This window comes from Carcharodon carcharias, chromosome 12 (genome assembly GCF_017639515.1).
Source record: "Carcharodon carcharias isolate sCarCar2 chromosome 12, sCarCar2.pri, whole genome shotgun sequence".
Classification (NCBI taxonomy): domain Eukaryota; kingdom Metazoa; phylum Chordata; class Chondrichthyes; order Lamniformes; family Lamnidae; genus Carcharodon; species Carcharodon carcharias.
Window position 1 is genome coordinate 85,510,980 of NC_054478.1, and position 20,115 is coordinate 85,531,094.

The 20,115-nt window shown below is 42.7% G+C and overlaps 1 protein-coding gene across 1 annotated transcript in view; it reads right to left on the minus strand.

The window, feature by feature from the left end:
- pde11a (phosphodiesterase 11a) overlaps nucleotides 1–20,115 on the minus strand; it is a 390,201-nt gene that overhangs the window by 79,359 nt on the left and 290,727 nt on the right. The window contains exons 13-14 of the mRNA XM_041200136.1: nucleotides 2,640–2,749; nucleotides 1,245–1,335 (exon numbers count right to left, since the gene is read on the minus strand). Coding sequence (XP_041056070.1) covers nucleotides 1,245–1,335; nucleotides 2,640–2,749 — 201 coding nt within the window. The remainder of the gene's footprint in view (nucleotides 1–1,244; nucleotides 1,336–2,639; nucleotides 2,750–20,115) is intronic.

Genomic DNA, 20,115 nt, shown 5'->3' on the forward strand with positions numbered 1-20,115 from the left:
ACTCAGCTGACTGATTTAGGTTTGCACTGGCTTTGATCAACTTATTCAGTGAAATTCCGTATTTCTTTTTTATAGGAAATTATCCCAATGCAGCAAACTACTTCCAGCACAGTGGAAGTTGTGCTATGCTGCATTAATGACCTGAGCTATTCCCTTACCATATGAACGTATGAATTAGGAGCAGGAGTAGGCCATTCAGTCCCTTGAGCCTGCTCCACCATTCAATAAAATCATGGCTGATCTGATCGTAGTCTCAACTCCACTTTTCTTCCCACACCCTATACCCTTTAACTCCTTTGTCAATCTAGAATCTATCTCATTCAACCTTAAAAACATTCAATGACCCTGTCTCCACCACCCTCTGGGGAAGAAAGTTCTGCAGACTCACGATCTCTGAGAGAAAAAAATTTCTCCTCATCTCCATCCTAAATGAGAGGCCCCTTATTTTTAAACTGTCCCCTAGTTCTGGTCTCTCCCACAAGGGGAAACACCCTCTCAGCACCAGCCTATCAAGTCCTCTCAGGATCCTATGGGCGGGATTTTCCTGTCGGTGAGCGGGAGGGGCGGGGCCCACTCGCTGACGCATAAAATGCTGCGCAGTGATGGGTAGAATTCCCGATGTCACCACACCCCGTTCGGGTAGGCGTGGTGATGAGGTTTCGTGTAGGTTTTAAAAAATTTAATTAAAGTTTTTTAAAAAGTTATGGACATATCCCAACTCATGTGACAGTGTCACATGAGGGGACATTTCAGGGATTTTTTTTTCTATTTTTAATAATTTGAACAGTAGAGCTGATCTCCCTGAGGCAGCATTTAGCCTCAGGGAGATGAGTGCGCTCTATCGTGCGCATGCGTGAAAGAGCGCACTCTCAGGTTCAGGGATTCACCCCCCCCTCCCCTGTGAAAAATTTAAGTTAATTTATACTTTAATGGCCTTAATAGGCCTTCTAATCGTCGACAGGCGCACTGCTGATTCCCTCGTGCACCCGCCGACCGAACTATCAGGGACGCTCACCTGACGTCATCGCTTGTCATTTCACGCTCAAGCGGGTCAGTCACGTGCCCACCCGCTGAGGTGAAAATTCTGCCCCAGGAACAGTTTCCAGCTACCCGGGTTCTAATGGATGGCTCCCCGCACAATACTCTGAGTCCGTCTGCCATCTTGCTTGCTCCAGCGGACTCCACAAAATCTAGCCCATTATATCAGGATTTCTGATTTGGAGGAAATAGCCAGAATGTAGTACCTCACTCTGAAGAATCATAACCGCATGGTTGAAATGATGAAGTTCTAGAGTAGCTGAGGTGCCATACAGCTGTGCCAAGGCAGACCCGCTCCTAAAGGAAGAAAAACATTAAAAAAACCCAGAAAGAATGTATAATTTCTTCACTTCGAAAATTAAAATGTTCTCCATTCCAGAATGAATTCTACCACATTCCTTTACCTTTAGGTTTACTGATTGGTTCTTAAAAGTTCTTTTGGGTGAAAAAAGGTCGAAGTGCAATTTGATAGAAGCAAAATACTGCAGATGCTGGAAATCTGAAACAAGAACAAAAATTGCTGGAAAAACTGAGCAGGTCTGACAGCATCTGTGGAGAGGAAGACAGAGTTATCGTTTTGAGTCCATATGACTCTGTCTTTCTCTCCACAGATGCTGTCAGACCTGCTCAGTTTTTCCAGCAATTTTTGTTTTTGTCTAAGTGCAATTTGCTAATTATCTGAGTGCAATGATCTGGCTGCATTTCCAAAACAATTGCTAGGAGCAACTCACTACAAGCCGATTTAATCTAATTTGAAAAACAAACAGCTGTAAGAAAAAATGCTCAATCCTCTCAAATGTTGATTTGGATGAAGTGTTTAATGTGGTTTTGGATCCAATTCCTATTTTCATATTGGAATTTGTTCATTGCGGCTGATGGGATAGATTCAGTTATCCTGCACTTTGCTGGATGTTACATAGGAGGGGTGGCCACGATTTCGATAAATAAAATGTGGTAACCTCCATTATAAATTAAGATGCAGTTTTCATATAGTGGAATAGGGGTAAAAATTTGAACTTTTGAAATTAATTAATCTCAAAAACTGCAGTATGTGGCGGGTTATCTGAAAGTAACTTGGTATTTAGAAATAAAAACAGAACGTGCTGGAAAAACTCAGCACAAGTTACGAAGAGTCAGATTGGACTTGAAATGTTGGCTAGAATCCTCCAGCCCCACCCCCCACAGCAGATTCCCCCGTTCACATTGGCGGGACTGGAAGATCCAGGCAGAGTGAGCGACTGGAAAATTCCGGCCAGACCTGCTAAGTTTTTCCATCACTGTCTTATTTCATAGCATCCACTGTATTTTGCTTTTATTTTGTATTTTGAAGGTCTGCTCTCCTTGTGGGTGTGTGTTTTAACCCAATTGGACATGGATCACTAATCTAAATTGCCAGCTTCTGTTAAGCTATAAATGTTTGCTAAATAAAATATATCAATTTAGAGGGCTAAAAACAAAACTGAATAAAGAAAGGCCAAAGTTACTTTTAAATTATTTTCATTGTGTGTGCACTGGATATGGACAGAGATCAATAACTGTGCTGTTTAAAAATGAATATTGGTAAAAGAGATAACAGTATATTCATAACAAGTAGAACTTACTTTGCTTGGAAAGCATTGTTAGTGCCTCTGTGGTCCAAGTCATGACACAGGCAGCCTACCATTAGACCAAGAACTTCTGTGTCTGTTAAAAGTTCCTGAAAATCTGCAGTCTGTAAAAACAACAAATATTTATATCAGGCAAGGTTGGCTGGCTCCATAGTTTTTGTCAGTGGGGTTGACTGAGAGCAAGATAAAAATATTCACAGCAAGTGAGCTCGATTACAGGAAGAAACGTTAGGTCCAATAAGCTTAATTATATAGACTGTAATTACACCGTCTCACAGCTCCATCTCTATGGAGCTTTTTTTAACCTTTGTTTTATTTGTATATGAGGCACTAAAACAACATGATGCAGCTCCAAAGAAATCTAACATGGAAAGTACTTGACAAGGAATACCCTCACTGGCATTAAGCTAAGGCTTGAAGAAATTAACAGTGGGTCACATATTTTGCAGAGACAGCCATCTTGTTTTAGCAAATAATGATTAACTCTGCACTTAAATAATGATTAACTCTGCATTTAAACTTCTGTGTAAAAGGCAGACTTTGAGCAATGGCTTGGGTTGAGAGAGCTCCACATGAGGATGATTTGATGCTGGCATTCTATAAAAATATTATTAAAATTATTAGAAAATAACAATATTTGAGGTGAAGCTGCAGTAAATGTATCCCAAAAACAAGGTGAAAGATTTAACACTCCTATATGAGATGCGGTGAATTAACTAGTAACCTACTGTAAAGACAAACACCTGACCATCTGGTGAAATTTGTGATTCTAACCTGGGAAGTGCTGTAAGCAATCTTATTGTAGGAATTTCTAGTGCATTTATATCAAAATTCTTTTTTTTGTGATTTTAGCAGAAGCATTCATCTTGAATGATACAGGAATTTGATAGTACACTGAAACTTTCTACAACATTGCTGACAGTCATTTCCAGACGTGTACAATGGAACTTATCAATTAAGACACATGATCTCTCATATGCACCATAAGGTACAAAAAAGGTTCCCTACTGTAATTGACCTGTAATTAAAAACAACATGCTCAACATGAGCAGCGACTAGAGCTGTCCAGTTGTAATTAAAGGCCACATCCAGCTGTACATTAGCTGAAAACCAATTGACCAGAGTTTACTGTTGCTGTTGAATGAGTAGCACTTGCAGTTTGTTAGATTTTTGCTTGCCTATTTAATTTCCATAAGATTTTACAGTACAAGTTGCTGTGAGTGGGTTTACAGTGTATGTGGGGTAAATGGAGCCATCTTTAACAATGCAATTGAAGGATTGTGAAATGAAAGGTAGAGTAAGAACCAGGAATCGTTAAATTAGAACAGTGATTGCAATGCCAAGTAAGATATGGAAAATTAAAGAAAGAGATGGAAAGAAAGGTCGAATTAAATAGAGAAAAAAAGGGACAGAATGAAAAGCTTGAATATTTTTTTTAAATCTCCAACATGTGAAAGCTAATAGAATGAGATTTCATGGTCCAGATTTTCGTCTCCCAATGAAGATGCGATTTGGGTTGTGAAATGCTGAACTTAGTTTTTTTAAAACTGGAAAAACAATTTTCTTCTGTTTTCCTGACCCCACACCATTTTTATGTGGCCTTTCCGTGGGTTGGGGAGGTCTTGGGTACAAACGCACATGCACCTCTTCTGAGGTCGGGATTCCCATTATGAGGACCACAAGAAAATTGTACTTCTTTCTGCCTCATTATTTTTGTGTACTGGTGTGTGTTCTGGAAGTCTAAAGAAAACGCATCTCCTTGGAGAGTTCGTGACCACTGGGAGAAGTCTGCTGAGGAGTCTGAAAGGTAAGTGTAAAATATTTTCACACCTTCAAATGTCACTATTCGATGCTGTATTGTAAGGTAAATCTGTTTTCAATGCAGTGATTCATCAATGGAGCCCAAAGGTGGACTGATGTCTAAATATGTCATCTTTCTGCAACTCCTGCAGCCAAGCTGGTGCCAAATAGAGTGCTTTGCATTCCTTTGGACTCAACTGGGGAGGTCGAGAGGGGGACCCTGATATTTGGGCAGCCCAGGATCTCTATAAATCTTGCCCAGGCTTGGGTCTTCGAGAAGACACCTCAGTTTCACTGCAGAGTATTAACACAACACGAGAGTCAACAGTTTCAATTGATAGGCGCAACTCGATTGACATAGAGAATGGTTGCTGCGGGCTGTCTCTGATGGTGGGAGGGACCACTGTGTCTCACTGGTCAGCCCCTGGCCACCTCAAGTCGGGCAACCCCGTAAGTACCCTGTCAGTAAAGTACTGACCCGCCACAGTCCATCTGCTTCAATGGGTGTTTGGAGCTTAGAGTCTCTGCTCAATAAGTGGATGGAATCCATCGCACCAGGCAAACAAACAAAATGTTAACTCTTTTGATTGGTAAACAGGAACATCAGGACTATTTACATGTGATTGACAAACAACTTGCAGCTGGTTGACAACGCATGCGAGGCAGTTGTGATCAGCATGCAACTTGATCAGCTGAACAATGACTTAGCTTCCCTACAAGAGACCAGGCTCACCAAGAGCGGATCACTGAAAGAAAAATATTACAGGTTCATCTGGAAGGGAAGAGTTCAGAGGAAACAGGTAAACAAGCTGTAGGCTATACTGCTGCTACTCTCAATGATAGAACCACTCCCCCCCCCCACCAAAAATGGTTCAGAGCATGTTCCCCCCATCTGCTTCTCAACTCAGAGAGTCAGCTAACATTATGAGTATCTACCGTCCAATGCTGTGCCCCACTACAGAGGTGAAAGAACAGTTCTATGAGGATCTTGACACTGCTATCAGCAGAATCCCTAAGTTAGAACATTTACCTACTGGGGGATTTCAGGGCAAGAGTGAGCGCAGACCATGAGGCATGCCTTTCCTGCCTCAGACCTCATGGCTTAGGATAGATAAATGAGAGTGACAGAGACTACTCGAGCTTTGCTGCTACCATGAGCTTTGTATAACTACACCTTTCAGAACAAACCATGCCACACAGTGTCCTGGAGATGTCCAAGGTCAGGGCATTGGCACCAGGCTGGATCTGATCATCACCAGACATGACTCTCTGAACAGCACAGAGTGCAGAAGCAAAATGGAACATACTTCGAGACACCATCTATAATATCATACTCTCAGCATATGGGAAGCCAGAGTGGAAAATTGCTAATTGGTTTGAGGATAACATCATTGTGATGGAACTTGTCAAAGAAGCCAAGTGGCCTGCTCTCATTAAATATAGGAGAGATTTGAGTGAGGAAACTCTGAATACATTAAAAGCTGCTTGACGTCCAACAGACTGCTAGGTGGTGCACTAGTGACTACTGGTTACAATTCTGGAAGAATATCCATATGTCCACTGACACAGGGAATGCCCGGGGGCATGTAAGAAGGGTTTTTAAATGTTGTTACAAGAGTTTCTGACTCAACTACCCTTTCAGGCAGTGAGTTCCACAACTCTCAGTCACAGAAACATCTCTTCACCATCACCCTCTGCTTCATGCCTCTCAGCCAATTTTGGATCCAATGTGCCACATTTGGACACAATGGGCCAAATGGCCTTCTCTGTGCTGTAAACATCTATGAGTCTACGGGTTTAAAAAGGGAACAGATCCATAAACAAAGAAAGCAGCTTCACTGAAAACAAAGGCAGGGGAGGTCATCACCGACTGCAGTAAACAGTTGGAGAGATGGGTAGAACACTACCTTGAGTTCTACTCTAGGAAGAACATTGTCACCAAGGAAGGCCTAGACACCATAGAAAGCCTACCTGCCATGGGAGAGCTGGATATTGAACCCACAACGGAGGAACTTAGCAAAGCTATTGACTCACTTGCCATGGGCAAAACTCCAGGTGCTGATGCGATACCGCTTGAACTCGTCAAACATGGGAAACTGGCACTCCTGCAGCACCTGCACAAATATTTCCATCTCTGCTGATGGGAGAGGGCAGTATCCCAGGGTATGAATGATGCAAAGATTCTGACCCTATACAACTATCGATGCATCTCCCTGCTGACCATCATGGAAAAAGCATTTGTCTGTGTTGCCCTTTTCAGACTGCAGATCCTGGCTGAATCTATCTATCCCAAATCCCAGTGAGGCTTCAGAATTGGAAGATCTACAACTGACATGATCTTCTCAGTCCGACAGCTGCAAAGGAAATAGCATGAACAAAGGAACAACTGTATCAGTATACCTTCATCAGTCTCACAAGGCGTTCGACCATGTGAGCAGGGGCAATCTATTTAAGCTGCTGGAGAATATTAGCTGCCTGCTGAAGCTGCTCAATGTGATCTCCTCTTTCCATGGTAACATGATGAGTAAGGGACAACAGCAGAAATCTTTGAGATATGCAGTGGGGCCAAATACGGCTGTGTTCTGGCACAGACACCCTTTGGCATATTCTTCACTTTTCTGCTGTCATATACCTTCAGCTCATCTACATAAAGTGTCTACTTACATACCAGAACTAATAGAAAGCTGTTCTGCCTTGTTCGCTTGAGATCCAAGAAAAAGGTGTGTCAAGTCCTCCTTGGAGAGTTGCTCTACACTGACGTTGCTGCAAAAACATTCCACGCTGAGGAACACCTTCAGTGGCAAATGGACAGACTGTCTCATGCCTGCATAGAGTTTGGTTTGGCCATCAGCATCAGGAAGACAGATATCATGTATGTTGCCATAACCCCATCTATCAGCGTTAACAATGTGATGCTAGAGGTTGTTGATAAGCTCCACAATCACCAACAATCTGTCACTTGATGCTGAAATCAACACTCACACTGCAAAAGCTGCAGCTATTATGTCCAAGCTGAGTAAGAGAGCCAGGAACAACAGCAACCTGACTGAGAACACCAAACTGCAAGTTATAAGAATATAAGAAATAGGAGGCCATTCAGCCCTTTGAGCATGCTTTGCCATTCAATGAAATCATCGTTTACAAGCCTGCATTCTCGGTGCATTCCTCTACAGTGGTGAGAGCTAGACAACATATGCTAGGCAGGAGAAAAGGCTGAATAGTTTCCACCTTTGCTGTCTTAGATGTAACATCAGCATCTTTTGGCAGAACAAGGTCACCAACTCAGAGCCCCTGGAGTATGCTAGATCTATCAGCATGCACTCAATGTTAAACCAATGACATCTGCGCTGGCTCAGCCACGTTCATCAGATGGAAGACAGCCGCATATCCAAAGACCTTCTATACGGTGTGTTGGCCACTGGGTCACAACTCCTGGATGTCCATACTTCTGCTACAAGGACTCCTGCAAGCAGGATATGAAGAATGCAGATATTGACATTGACAACTGGGAAACAGTCATTGCTGGCCATGACCTCTGGAGGCTGATTGTTTGGAAGGACATTGGAAGAAGCGAACAGAAATGAAAAGCCTTAGCTGACTGAGAAGAGGGCCCAGAGAAAACAAAGGCCAATGAATCGTGCACATTCTCAGCCCACTGTCTTCCTCCACAGAAAATGCGACAGAGACTGCCATGCCAGAGTGATGGCTCCTGAGCCACAACAGGCGATACTTAACACAGAATTGACCACTACAGCACAAACTGTTGTCTTAGAGACAGAAGGCTGTCACAGATTATCATCAGCATCTGTCCTGCAAAGCTAAGTTGACCCTTATATTGACCATCATTGTGTGAGTGTTGTTATGCCTTACAGGACATATTCCTTTGAAAAAAGTGTCATAATGCATTTAAAACAATATATAAAAAATGTTTTGTGCTGTGATTTAAATTGACTGAAAGCTCTGGCTGGGGGAAAACCCTGCTTTTGAAAGTTAAAAGAAATCTCTGCACCTGCTCCTCTCCATTGATTGATAGGTACTCTACTTTGAAATGGAAATGGAACAGCATTCTGCCTGAAACTTGTACTTGGAAGCTCTTGTTATGACAGCTGTAGACTTTATGAATGCCTGGCTGGGTTTCAAAATCTGTTAATGGCTTCAGCTCAGCAGGTGGTCTATTGATCCAAGAACAATTTGAACTTTTAAGAGGCTGTACTAGCAGGATATGTCTTTGATGTGGTTTATTGTTTGTTTACAAACCTTAAAGGCATTTGAAGGATTACAATTTGTTTTGAACTGGAGTTTTTCTTCCGGCATCAATGCTAGTGTGCTTGAATTTAGGGTTTTATGAGATTGTTAGAGGTTTGATTTTTTCCCAATAATTTTTAAATAATTCCAATTGCTATTGCGTGGCTCTTGATGACTGTAAATAGTGCATTCTGGGTAAATGTCTATGAAGGATAAAAGGGGGCATGGAGGTGGCATGAGTGACCTGTGGGGCATGGAGGCAGCATGGTGGTGGGTGGCAAGTTAAAGGGGGGGGGGCTGCGGGTGAGGTTTAGGGGCCTAAAAAAAATATTGGGAGCTGGACTCTGGTGTTGGAGAGCCAAGGTGGGCTTTCTAACTGGCCCATCTGCAGACCCATTCTCCCCACACACACTCCATTGTGGTTGGCAAGCTGCATTGCAAACCTGAGCGCTGTATGGAAAGACTAAAATCCCAGGTGCGCAGCCTGGGTTTTCCTAAATCCACAGGAAAATCCAGCCTATTTAATAGCTGATGTTCAATGTCAAAGAGGTGGTTGGCAGTAATTTATTGTCCAGTTAAAAAGGACAATTGACAACCTTTTCTGTGGCGAATTTAGTTCATAGCCATCACCAAAGTGCAGGAGCTTCACATCATTCAATGCATTTGACAGCAAGATGCCATTTTCGCAAAGGTAACTGCAGAGGGGCACAACCGGGATTTCCACATTTAACCATGCATCTGCCCATGCCTGAAGGTGCTGTGTGATTTGTGCGTCAATAATAGTGAGTGCCATTATCCTCACTGTTACATTTTGCAGTAAATTCTGGGCCAATATGTTTTGTTTTCTGAGTAGAGCACTGCAGCTAAACATGAGTCAGCTCTTAAAGCATTTTTAACATTTTGCTTTTAACTTTGTCTTGACAGCATGGGTTTCTCTGGTTGATTGAGAGTAGATTTCAGAGCTATGAATTGGCACAAACTTAACTTCTTCCAGCAGTGAGCAGAAAAAAATTACACCAAGTTACATAGACTGTTGATTACAATTCCAGAGACTTCTTTGGATAGCATTAAAACCTACAGATCTTAAAAGATGATTTTCTGTTGACAGACTTTAAAGGGCATTAACATTCTCCACATTCAGCTTCCTAAAAGGTATCACTCCAAGCAAAGTGCTAGAAATAATGGAGCTGGTGTGCAACATGAAGGCAATCTTGTAACTAAATCATGGTACAAGCAATAGGCTTTAAATTTCTTAAAGCAAGTCTCACTTCAGTTCAGGATTACATCTTGAAGAAGATACATTAATGTAAAAACAAATACCTTGTAGATTTTTTCCCCATTCAGGATTACAGAATTTTCCTCAAATAACAACTACCTTTTCTCAGTAGATGGCCTTGAATGATGGGGTCCACTGTATTTTTTTTCAAGTTATGATATTTCATTACGTCTCTCTCAAATTGTCACTGATTTAACTTTGTTAGTAAATAAACAGCCGAGGAGCTTGGACCACTACAAAACAACAAATGGCTTGATTTTAGTTTTAGGGTTGATGTTCTGATAGTGTGCTTGCTAATATGTAAAGTTTACCCATTTAAATATATGATTATGTAAATAGTTATGCTGTTATGCCCAGCGAAGGCACTTCCTATTCTTAACTTCAACCATGGACTGTATTCCTGTGAAAACTTCTGGAACATTCTTTTATTTTATAAAATGGACATGCTCAAGATGGCTGCCAAAGGGTCAGGTGACCTTTGCAACTTCAACACAGACTATCTCAAGCTTCCGGAAAGTTCCCCATTGAGTCATCCTGGGCAGGGTACTTCCCCTTGAATGGACATGCTAAGGCAGCATCTTTTTGTGGAATTAACACCTGCCATTGTTTGAAGTTTTCTCCCAACACTGAATCAATGGACTTCTTATTAACTTATCAATGGAATTTTCCATCCCTTCATGCTGGCAGGATCTTCCGGTCCCACAGATGTGAATGGAGATTTCATTGGCTTGCCAGCCCCGCCGCGGGGAAACCCGCTGCAGGGGTGGAGGGGGGGGGGGCGGGGGGGGCTGGAAAATTCTGGCCGATGTCTCCAAATTTGCAATTTAACAACAGGAAGATGATGAAAATCCAGTATCAACCTACTGTTGTGTAGTTAAGTCTTTGGACTTCCAAATCATTCTGGTTAGACAATCATTTTAAAAAATTCATTCTTGCACTGGATGTGGGCGACGCTGGCCAGACCAGCGCTCATTGCCCATCCCTAATTGCCCTCAAGGAGATGATGGTGAGCTGCCTTTTTGAATCGCTGGAGTCCATGGAGAGAATTTTCTCCCAGTCAGGGGTGTTGGGTGGGAGCGGGCACGGGTAGGCGAACAGCCAATAATCGCCCAGAGTCAGCTGTGTGCCACCATTCTACATGGGCAGGCCAATTAAGGCCTTTGCATTCGCGCGAAAGAGCACAGAAATCTCCCTGAGGCATGGGCTGCCTCTGGGAGATCAGTTTGATTTTTTAAAATTTTAATAAAGGAAAATAAATTCTGAGACATGTCCCCTCATGTGTCAGTGTCACATGAGCTGGGATATGTCTATGAATTTTATTGACAATTTTTATTAATGTTTTAAAACCTTCATGAAACCTCATCCCGCCTGTGGATGAGGTTTCATGATAAATGGGAAGGCCACCTGGGCTCTTCACCTGCCTGCCAACCTTGAGATTAGACCAGCAGCTCAGTTAATAACTTTAATTAATATTTAAATGGCCTTAATAGGCCTTTGACAGTTTGGCGGGCATGCAGCCAACTCCTCCATGTGCCTGACGAACTGAAGATCTGAATGATGCGTGGTGACATCGGGACACACGCCCGACGTCACCGCGTGTCATTTTATACGCTAGTGAGCAGGGCCCACCCCCACATGCTGACCGGAAAATTTTGGCCCATGTGTTGTAGGTACACCCACAGGCTGTTAGGAAGAGAGCTCCAGGATTTTGACCCAATGATAGTGAAGGAACGGATAAATTTCCAAGTCAGGATGGGCTTGTGACTTGGAGGGGAATACGAAGATGCATCTGCTCCCCTTGAGCTTTCAAGTGGTTGAGGACATGGGTTTGGAAGGTGCTGTCGAAGGAACCTTGGTGAGTTGCTGCAGTGCACCTTGTAGATGGTATACACTGCTACCACTGGGTGTCGGTGATAGAGGGAATAAAATGTTTAAGGTGGTGGCGGGGTGCCAATCTAACAAGCTGCTTTGTCCTGAATGATGTCCAGCTTCTTCATAGTTGATGGAGCTGTACTCATCCAGGCAAGTGGAGAGTATTCCATCACACTCCTGACTTGTACCTTGTAGATGATGAACAGGCTTTGGGGAGTCAGGAGGTGAGTTACTCACTGCAGAATTCCCAGACTCTGACCTGTTCTTGTAGCTACAGTATTTATATGGCTGGTCCAGTTTGGTTTCTGGTCAATGGTAACCTTCAGGATGTTGTTAATGGGAGATTAATTGATGGTAATGCAGTTGAGTGCTAATGCGAGATGATTAGATTCTCTCTTGTTGGAGAAGAGTATCCTGCAGTCAGCATGGTGGTGAAGCAGTCTGGGAAGAGTGTCCTGCAGTCAGTTCTTATTGAAAATAACAAGAGTGACATCACAAGACAGCGTGAGAGAGCAGCGGAGAGATCAGAACCAGTGCGAGAGTGGGAAAGCTTCAAAAAGTGATGTCAGCACAAAGATGAGCGCTGATTGGTGAATAGTGGGTAAGTATCTTTTTCCAGTTTTTTCTCCAGCTTAAAATAGATTAAGCTAAGGAGAGGCAAAGGTTCTAGATTTTATTTAAAGTACATAAATAATTTAATTTTTTTTTACTGTATTTAACTTAAAGTAAGGGATTTTTTCAACTAGAGGCATGGCAGGGCAGCTCAGTCCCATGTTATGTACCGCCTGCAACATGTGGGAAGTCCTAGATGCTCCTTGTGCTCTGACCGACCACGTGTGCAGGAAGTGCCACCAGCTGCAGCTACTTGAGCTCCGAGTTTTGGAGCTTGAGTGACAGCTGGAGGCGCTAAGGTGCATCCGTGAGGCTGACAGTTTTGTGGATAGCACGTTTTTAGACGTAGTCACCCCACAGCTTGCGGAAGTGCAGACAGAGAGAGAATGGGTGACCATCAGTCAGAAAAATGGTGTCAGGTAGGTAGTTGGGAAATCCTTAGGGTGCATCTCGTTTGAGGACCATTTTTCTGTGTTGGAAAACGGTGAGAGTGGCAGTTCCTCTGGGGAGTGCAGCCATGCTCATGGCACTGAGAGTGGCTCAGCTGCACAGAGGGGGAGGGAAAAGAGGGGAAGAGCAATAGTGGTAGGAGACTCAATAGTAATGGGAACAGACAGGCATTTCTGTGGCCATAGACATGACTCCAGGATGGTATGTTGCCTCCCTGGTGCCAGGGTCAAGAATGTCACTGAATGCCTGCAGGACATTCAAAAGGTGGAGGGCAAACGGACAGAGATTGTGATACATATTGGGACCAATGACATAGGTAGAAAGAGGGATGAGGTCCTGCAAGCAGAATTTAGGGAGCTAGGAAACAGATTAAAAAATTGGACCTCAAAGGTAGTAATCTCTGTATTACTTCTAGTGCCATGTGCTTGTGAGTATAGAAATAGGTTAGTTCAGATGAATGCGTGGCTGGAGAGATGGTGCAGGAGGGAGGGCTTTAGATTTCTGGGACATTGGGACCATTTCTGGGGGCGGTGGGACCTGTACAAGGCGGACGGGTTGCACCTGAACTGGAATGGGACCAACATCCTTGCGGGGAGGTTTGATAGTGTTGTTGGGAGAGTTTAAACTAAGTTGGCATGGGGATGGGATCCTGAGAGGAGGTTCAGTAGGGGGAGATGCACAGCCAAAATTAGAAGAGAGAGCAAATGAGTCTGGAAGGCATAGAAATTATAGGCCAGTTAAGGCACAAGGGAGCTTGGCAAGGTTGGATGGTGTTTATATTAATGTAAAGAGTCTGACGAATAAAGCAGATGAGCTGAGGGCACAAATAACACATGGAAGTATCATGTCATTGCTGTCACAGAGACATGGTTGAGAGAGGGGCAGGATTTGCAGCTCAATATTTCAGGAAATAGGGTTTTCAGGCGAGACAGGGAAGGAGGTAAAAGAGGAGGGGGCATCGCAATATTGATTAAGGAATCAATTACAGCAGTAAGGAGGGATGACATCTTAGAAGGCTCCTCAAATGAAGCCACATGGGTAGAACTTAAAAACAAAATAGGAGCAATCACATTTCTGGGAGTGTACTATAGGCCCCCAAATAGTCAGAGAGAAATAGAAGAGCAGATATGTAGGCAAATTTCAGAGGAGTATAAAAATAATAGGGTAGTAATAGTGGGGATTTCAACTTCCACAACATTAACTGGGTTAATCATAGTGTGATAGGGTTAGAGGGAGCGGAATTCTTAAAGTACATCCAGGAGAGCTTTTTAAGCAAGTATGTAGAGAGTCCTACAAGAGAGGGGATGATCCTGGACTTAATTTTAGGGAATGAAACCGGGCAAGTGGTAGAGGTATCAGTGGGGGAGCATTTTGCAGATAGTGATCATAGCTCCGTTAGGTTCAAGGTTGTTTTGGAAAAGGACAAGGATGGGCCAGAAATCAGAGTTCTAAATTGGGGGAAGGCCGATTTGAATAAGATCAGATATGATTTTACCAGAGTGGACTGGGAGCAGCTACTTTTAGGTAAATCTGCATCAGAGCAGTCGGACTCATTCAAGAAGGAAATAGGGAGAGTACAGGGCCAACAGATTCCAGTCAAGACCAAGGGTGGGACCAACAAATCCAGGGAACCCTGGATGTTGAGGGATATACAGGATTGGATAAAGAGAAAAAGGGAGGTTTATGGCAGATACCAAGGGCTCAAAACAGCGGAAGCCCTAGAGGAGTATAGAATGTGTAGGGGAAAACTTAAAAAAGGAAATTAGGAGAGCAAAAAGAGGGCATGAAAATAAAGGTAAAATAAAGGAAAATCCAGTTATTTTACAAGTACATTAAGAGTAAAGGATAACTAGGGAAAGAGTAGGGCCCATTAAGGACCATAGTGGTAATTTGTGTGTGGAGCCAGAAGACATAGGCAGGGTTCTAAATGAATACTTTGTGTCAGTGTTCACAAGTGAGAGGGACGACGTGGGTATGGAAATCAGGCAGAAGGACTGTGATATAATTGAAGAAATTAGCGTAGAAAGGGAAGAGGTTCTAAGTGATCTGGCAGGCTTAAAAGTAGATAAATCTCCAGGCCCGGATGAAATGTATCCCAGGCTGTTGAGTGAGGCAAGGGAGAAGATAGCAGGAGGGCTGGCAATAATTTTCAATACCTCTCTGGCCACAGGAGAGGTGCCAGAGGACTGGAGGACAGCCAATGTGGTACCGTTATTCAAGAAGGGAAGAAGGGATAAAGGGAACTACAGGCCAGTTAGTCTAACCTCAGTGGTGGGGAAACTAGTGGAAGCAATTCTGATGGGACAGAATTAATCTACACTTGGAGAGGCAGGGATTAATCAAGGACAGTCAGCATGGTTTTGTTAAAGGGAGGTCACGTTTGACCAATTTGATTGAATTTTTCGAAGAGGTGACCAGGTGTGTGGATAAAGTCAATGCATTTGACATAGTCTACTTGGACTTTAGCAAGGCTTTTGATAAGGTCTCGCATGGGAGACTGATAACGAAGGTAAGAACCCATGGGATCCAAGGCAATTTGGCAAATTGGATCCAGAATTGGCTGAGTGGCAGGAAGCAGAGGGTGATGTTAGAGGGGTGTTTTTGTGACTGGATGCCTGTTTCCATTGGGGTTCCACAGGGGTCAGTGTTGGGTCCCTTGCTGTTTGTGGTATATATAAATGATTTAGACTTGAATGTAAGTTTGCAGATGACACGAAAATTGGTGGGGTGGTAAATAGTGAGGAGGATAGCCTTAGATTACAGGAGGATATAGACGGGCTGGTCAGATTGGCTGAACGGTGGTAAATGGAATTTAATCCGGATAAGTGTGAGGGGATGCACTTGGGCAGGACAAACAAGGCACGGGAATACACGATGAATGGTAGGACCCTGGGAAGTACCGAGGATCAGAGACCTTGGTATGCATATCCACTGGTCCCTTAAGGTAGTGGGATAGGTAGATAAGGTGGTTAAGAAGGCATATGGGATACTTGCCTTTGTTAGCCGAGGCATAGAATATAACAGCAGGTAAGGTTATGCTGGAACTGTATAAAACTCTGGTTATGCCACAGCTAGAATATTGCGTGCAGTTCTGGAATCTGCATTATAGGAAGGATGTGATTGCACTAGAGAGAGTGCAGAGGAGATTTACCAGGATGTTGCCTGGGCTGGAGAGTTTTAGTTATGAGGAGAGATTGGATAGACTGGGGTTATTTTCCATGGAGCAGAGGAGATTGAGAGGGGACATGACTGAGGTGTATAAAATTATGAGGGGCATAGGTAGGGTAGACAGGAAGGAACTTTTCCTCTTGGTGGAGGGCTCAATAACCAGGGGGCATAGGTTTAACGTAAGGGGCAGGAGGTTTAGAGGGGATGTGAGGAAGAATTTTTCCACCCAGAGGGTGGTGGGAATCTGGAACTCACTGCCTGAAAGGGTGGTAGAGGCAGATACACTCAAAACATTTAAGAATTATTTAGATGTGCACTTGTGATGCCAATGGTATACAAGGCTATGGGCCTGGCACTGGAAAATGGGATTAGAATAGTTAGGTACTTGTTTGACTGGTGCAGACTCGATGGACCGAAGGGCCTTTTTCTGTGCTGTAGACCTCTATGACTCTCTTGTCATTGCCTGGCACTTGTGTGGCGTGAATGTTACTTGTAACTTAGCAGCGAAAGCCTGAATACTGTCCAGGTCATGCTGCATATGGTCATCGACTACATCAGTATCCAAGGCATCATGAATGGTGCTGAGCATTGTATAATCATAAGTGAACATCCCCATTTTGATCTTATGATGGAAGGAAGGTCATTGATGAAGCAGCTGAAGATGGTTGGGCCTAGGGCACTACCCTGAGGAACTCCTGCAGCAATGTCCCGGGCCTGAGATGATTGACATCCAACAACCACAACCATCTTCCCTTGTGTTAGATATGACTTCAACCAGTGGAGAGCTTCCCCCCCCAATTCTCAATGACTCCAGTTTTGCTAGGGCTTTTGATGCCACTCTTGGTCGAATGAAGACTTGATGTCAAGGGCAGTCACTCTCATCTCACTCCTGGACTTCAGCTTTTTTGTCCATGTTTGGACCAAGGCTGTACTGAGGTCACAAGTTGTGTGGCCCTGGCAGTAATAACAAGTTTTGATCTAAAAATCAAAAAAGACCTGGGCAGTCTGCAGAAGAACACTGTAAGCCAGGGCTGCTGCAGAAAAGGTAGTGTCATCTTTGCCTTTTAAGCACCTGAACTTTAAAAGCCTCTCAAGCCTGATTCTTAAATCCAAATCCACCTGTAAAGTAATTGGACCTACTGATGAAAGCCACAAGTGCCTACTTTCATGACCTGCTTGACATTCATTTCTTCGAAGGAATCCTGCAATTATTGTGATATCTGACTCCAAATATCTGAACTCATCTAAACTACACTTCAAGAGTGGAAAAGACTTCCTTCTCCACCAGACTTGCATGAAGGGACCAATGCATGGTTGCTAAATTTGCTGATGACACAAAGGTAGGTAGGTAGGAAAGTCGTAAAGATGATATAAGGAGTCTGCAAAGGGATATAGGCAGGTTTAGTGAGTGGTCAAAAATCTGACATATGGGGTATAATGTGGGAAAATAGTAACTTGTCCACTTTGCCAGGAAGAACAGAGAAGTAGTATAATATTTCAAAAGAGAGAGATTGCAGAACTCTGAGCTACAGAGGGATCTAGGTGTCTTGGTACTTGAATCAGGAAAAGTCAGTATGTAGGTACAGCAAGTAATTAGGAAGGCAAATGGAATGTGGTCGGTTATTGTCAGGGGAATGGAGTATAAAAGTAGGAATGTTGTGCTACGGTTGTTGAGACCATGGTCTCTGTACAAGTTTGGTCTCCTTATTTAAGAAAGGATATAAATACGTTAGAAGCAGTTCAAGAAGGTTCACTCCACTGTCGGACGAGGGAGGTTACCTTACAAGGAAAGGTTGGATAGGCTGGGCCTGTATGCATTGGAGTTTTGAAGATTGAGATGCGATCTTATTGAAGCATATAAGATTCTGAGGGGACTTGACAGGGTGGATGCTGGAAGGATGTTTCCCCTGTGGGAGAGACTAGAACGAGGAGACACAGTTTTAAAAATAAGGGGTCTCCCATTTAAAACAGAGGTCTCAGAGGGTCTTGAATCTTTGGACCCTCGTCCCTGTAGAGTGCTGGAGGCAGTGTCAATGAATATTGAATTGTGGAGCAGGCTGGATGGGCTGTATGGTCAACTCTCGCTACTATTTCTTATGTTCTTGTGAATCTGTCAGCAGTGAGAAGAAAAAGGGTCTGATTACATTGTGAAAGTAGGCCTTGAGTCTGTTGATATTGGTTTCTAATTTGTTGATAAAAGTCTGAAAATGTTGCATTAATTGTTTCCCGATTTGATTCCTGAAGAAAAATCAACAGAAATTTCCTCAGAGGTTCTCCCGATCAGTCACTAATTTGGATGTAAGGTAGGTAGAAACACCACTTGCACATTTTATCAGCCAGTCCCTGTTGGTTCATCACCAAAGTTACAGAACCCCAGTGACTGTTCTCCTTATATAAATATTACATTGCATAAGTAAACATACAGATTCTACTCTATGACTCTACCTTTCTGGTAGAACACATTATTTAGCCATCATGAATAGTACAAAGTATTTTTTGGATAAAACTTAAGAACGATATGTTATCAGGTTAAAATACAGAAACAAATTACCTTATGCAAGTTTTGATATTTTCCATGCCACAGCAAATATTAGGTAGCAGCTGGACGAACAGATCTTATTAAAAGGTGATTAAAAATAAACAATGGGCTGGTGTATGCTTCTTGTGTGTGCCCACCCTCTTCCCTCCATCCCTATCCCCATCCAACTTCACCCATTCTCCCTGTTGCCCATCCTTTCTCCCCTTCTTCCTTTTATCTTATATATTTCCCCACCAATTGCTGCCTCCTTCGTTGCCTTAGTCTAGTTATTTCCCACTCACCCACTAATCATGCTTCACTTGAATATCCAACTTGCTCTTGACTCCCATGTGTATGCAAATGAAAATGAACTAGTGTATTAGAGGGTAATTTTGCACCTGGGATTTGATTCCTTAGTCAGCCTTGAATTGAAATAAAACCGAAAGATATGGACTGTTAGTCAGTCAGAATCTGAAAGAAGTATTTCAGATGTCATCTTGTATCAAAACAGACTTTCATCAACAGTTCTCAGGAAAGGATCTAACTGAAGGATTAATTTGCCTTTCTCCATTGCAGCTAATGTGTTCATCATTGCTTACTTGCTGTTGCTTCTGCAGACATATGTTTAACTGTATCTCTTCTTTAACTGTGATTTATTATGATATTTAGCTTTTTGTGTTCTCTCATTCTTCCAATTGGAAGGAAAGGTCCAAGTAGTTAGGCTCATCTAGTCTGTTTGATTCAATTACGTTTCCTTCATAATGTATTTTATTAATGTTACAAGATTCCTTATATTGTAACCTGTATGCCAATTTCATATATTTAAACCAGCTAACTAATAAAATCTTGGTCGTTCATTTATAAATTACCCAATGTACAATCAATAAATAGATGGACACAAAAAACAGGCCTTTGTTTGTCTTGTTCACTAAGCAAAGGGCTTTTTGGAGCTTCTCAACAAGATTTCCTTGAAAGATTGCTTCTAGGCAGGTAGGGAAAGTTTCTTGCCTTTGTAATTATCCTAAGGACCTTTATATTGGGCTGATTTTGTGGCAGAGCGATGGTACTCACTGCTAACCTTAAAGAAAGCTGCTCACAAAGACTTTTCATGTTATTAGTTTCAATCTGGCACCAAATCAAAGGGACCTCCAGGTGTCCAGCAAGAGTAATGTTATCAAACAGGATCAATAGCCAGTCCCATTGAACAGACAGCAAATCAGAAGTAAAATGCACTTCACTTTCAATTAAACTTTAGAGGGGGAAGTAAATTACTGCGATTGTTTTTTTTAATCATAATGGAGAAATTTGACATTCTATGAAATATAAAATTAGTTGATCAGAGCCAGAAAGGATTTTGTGCACCATTAAAAATCCAGTTACATCTCATTTAACAAGGTGTAACTTTTGACACGATTTCTACAGTGAGATTAAGAGTGCAAAAGTGCAACGATTCATCAATTTAATGATTTTTACTTGATTATAGTCAGGGGGATCTTTAAGAACTCATCCTCTAGAGAAGCATAGAATCA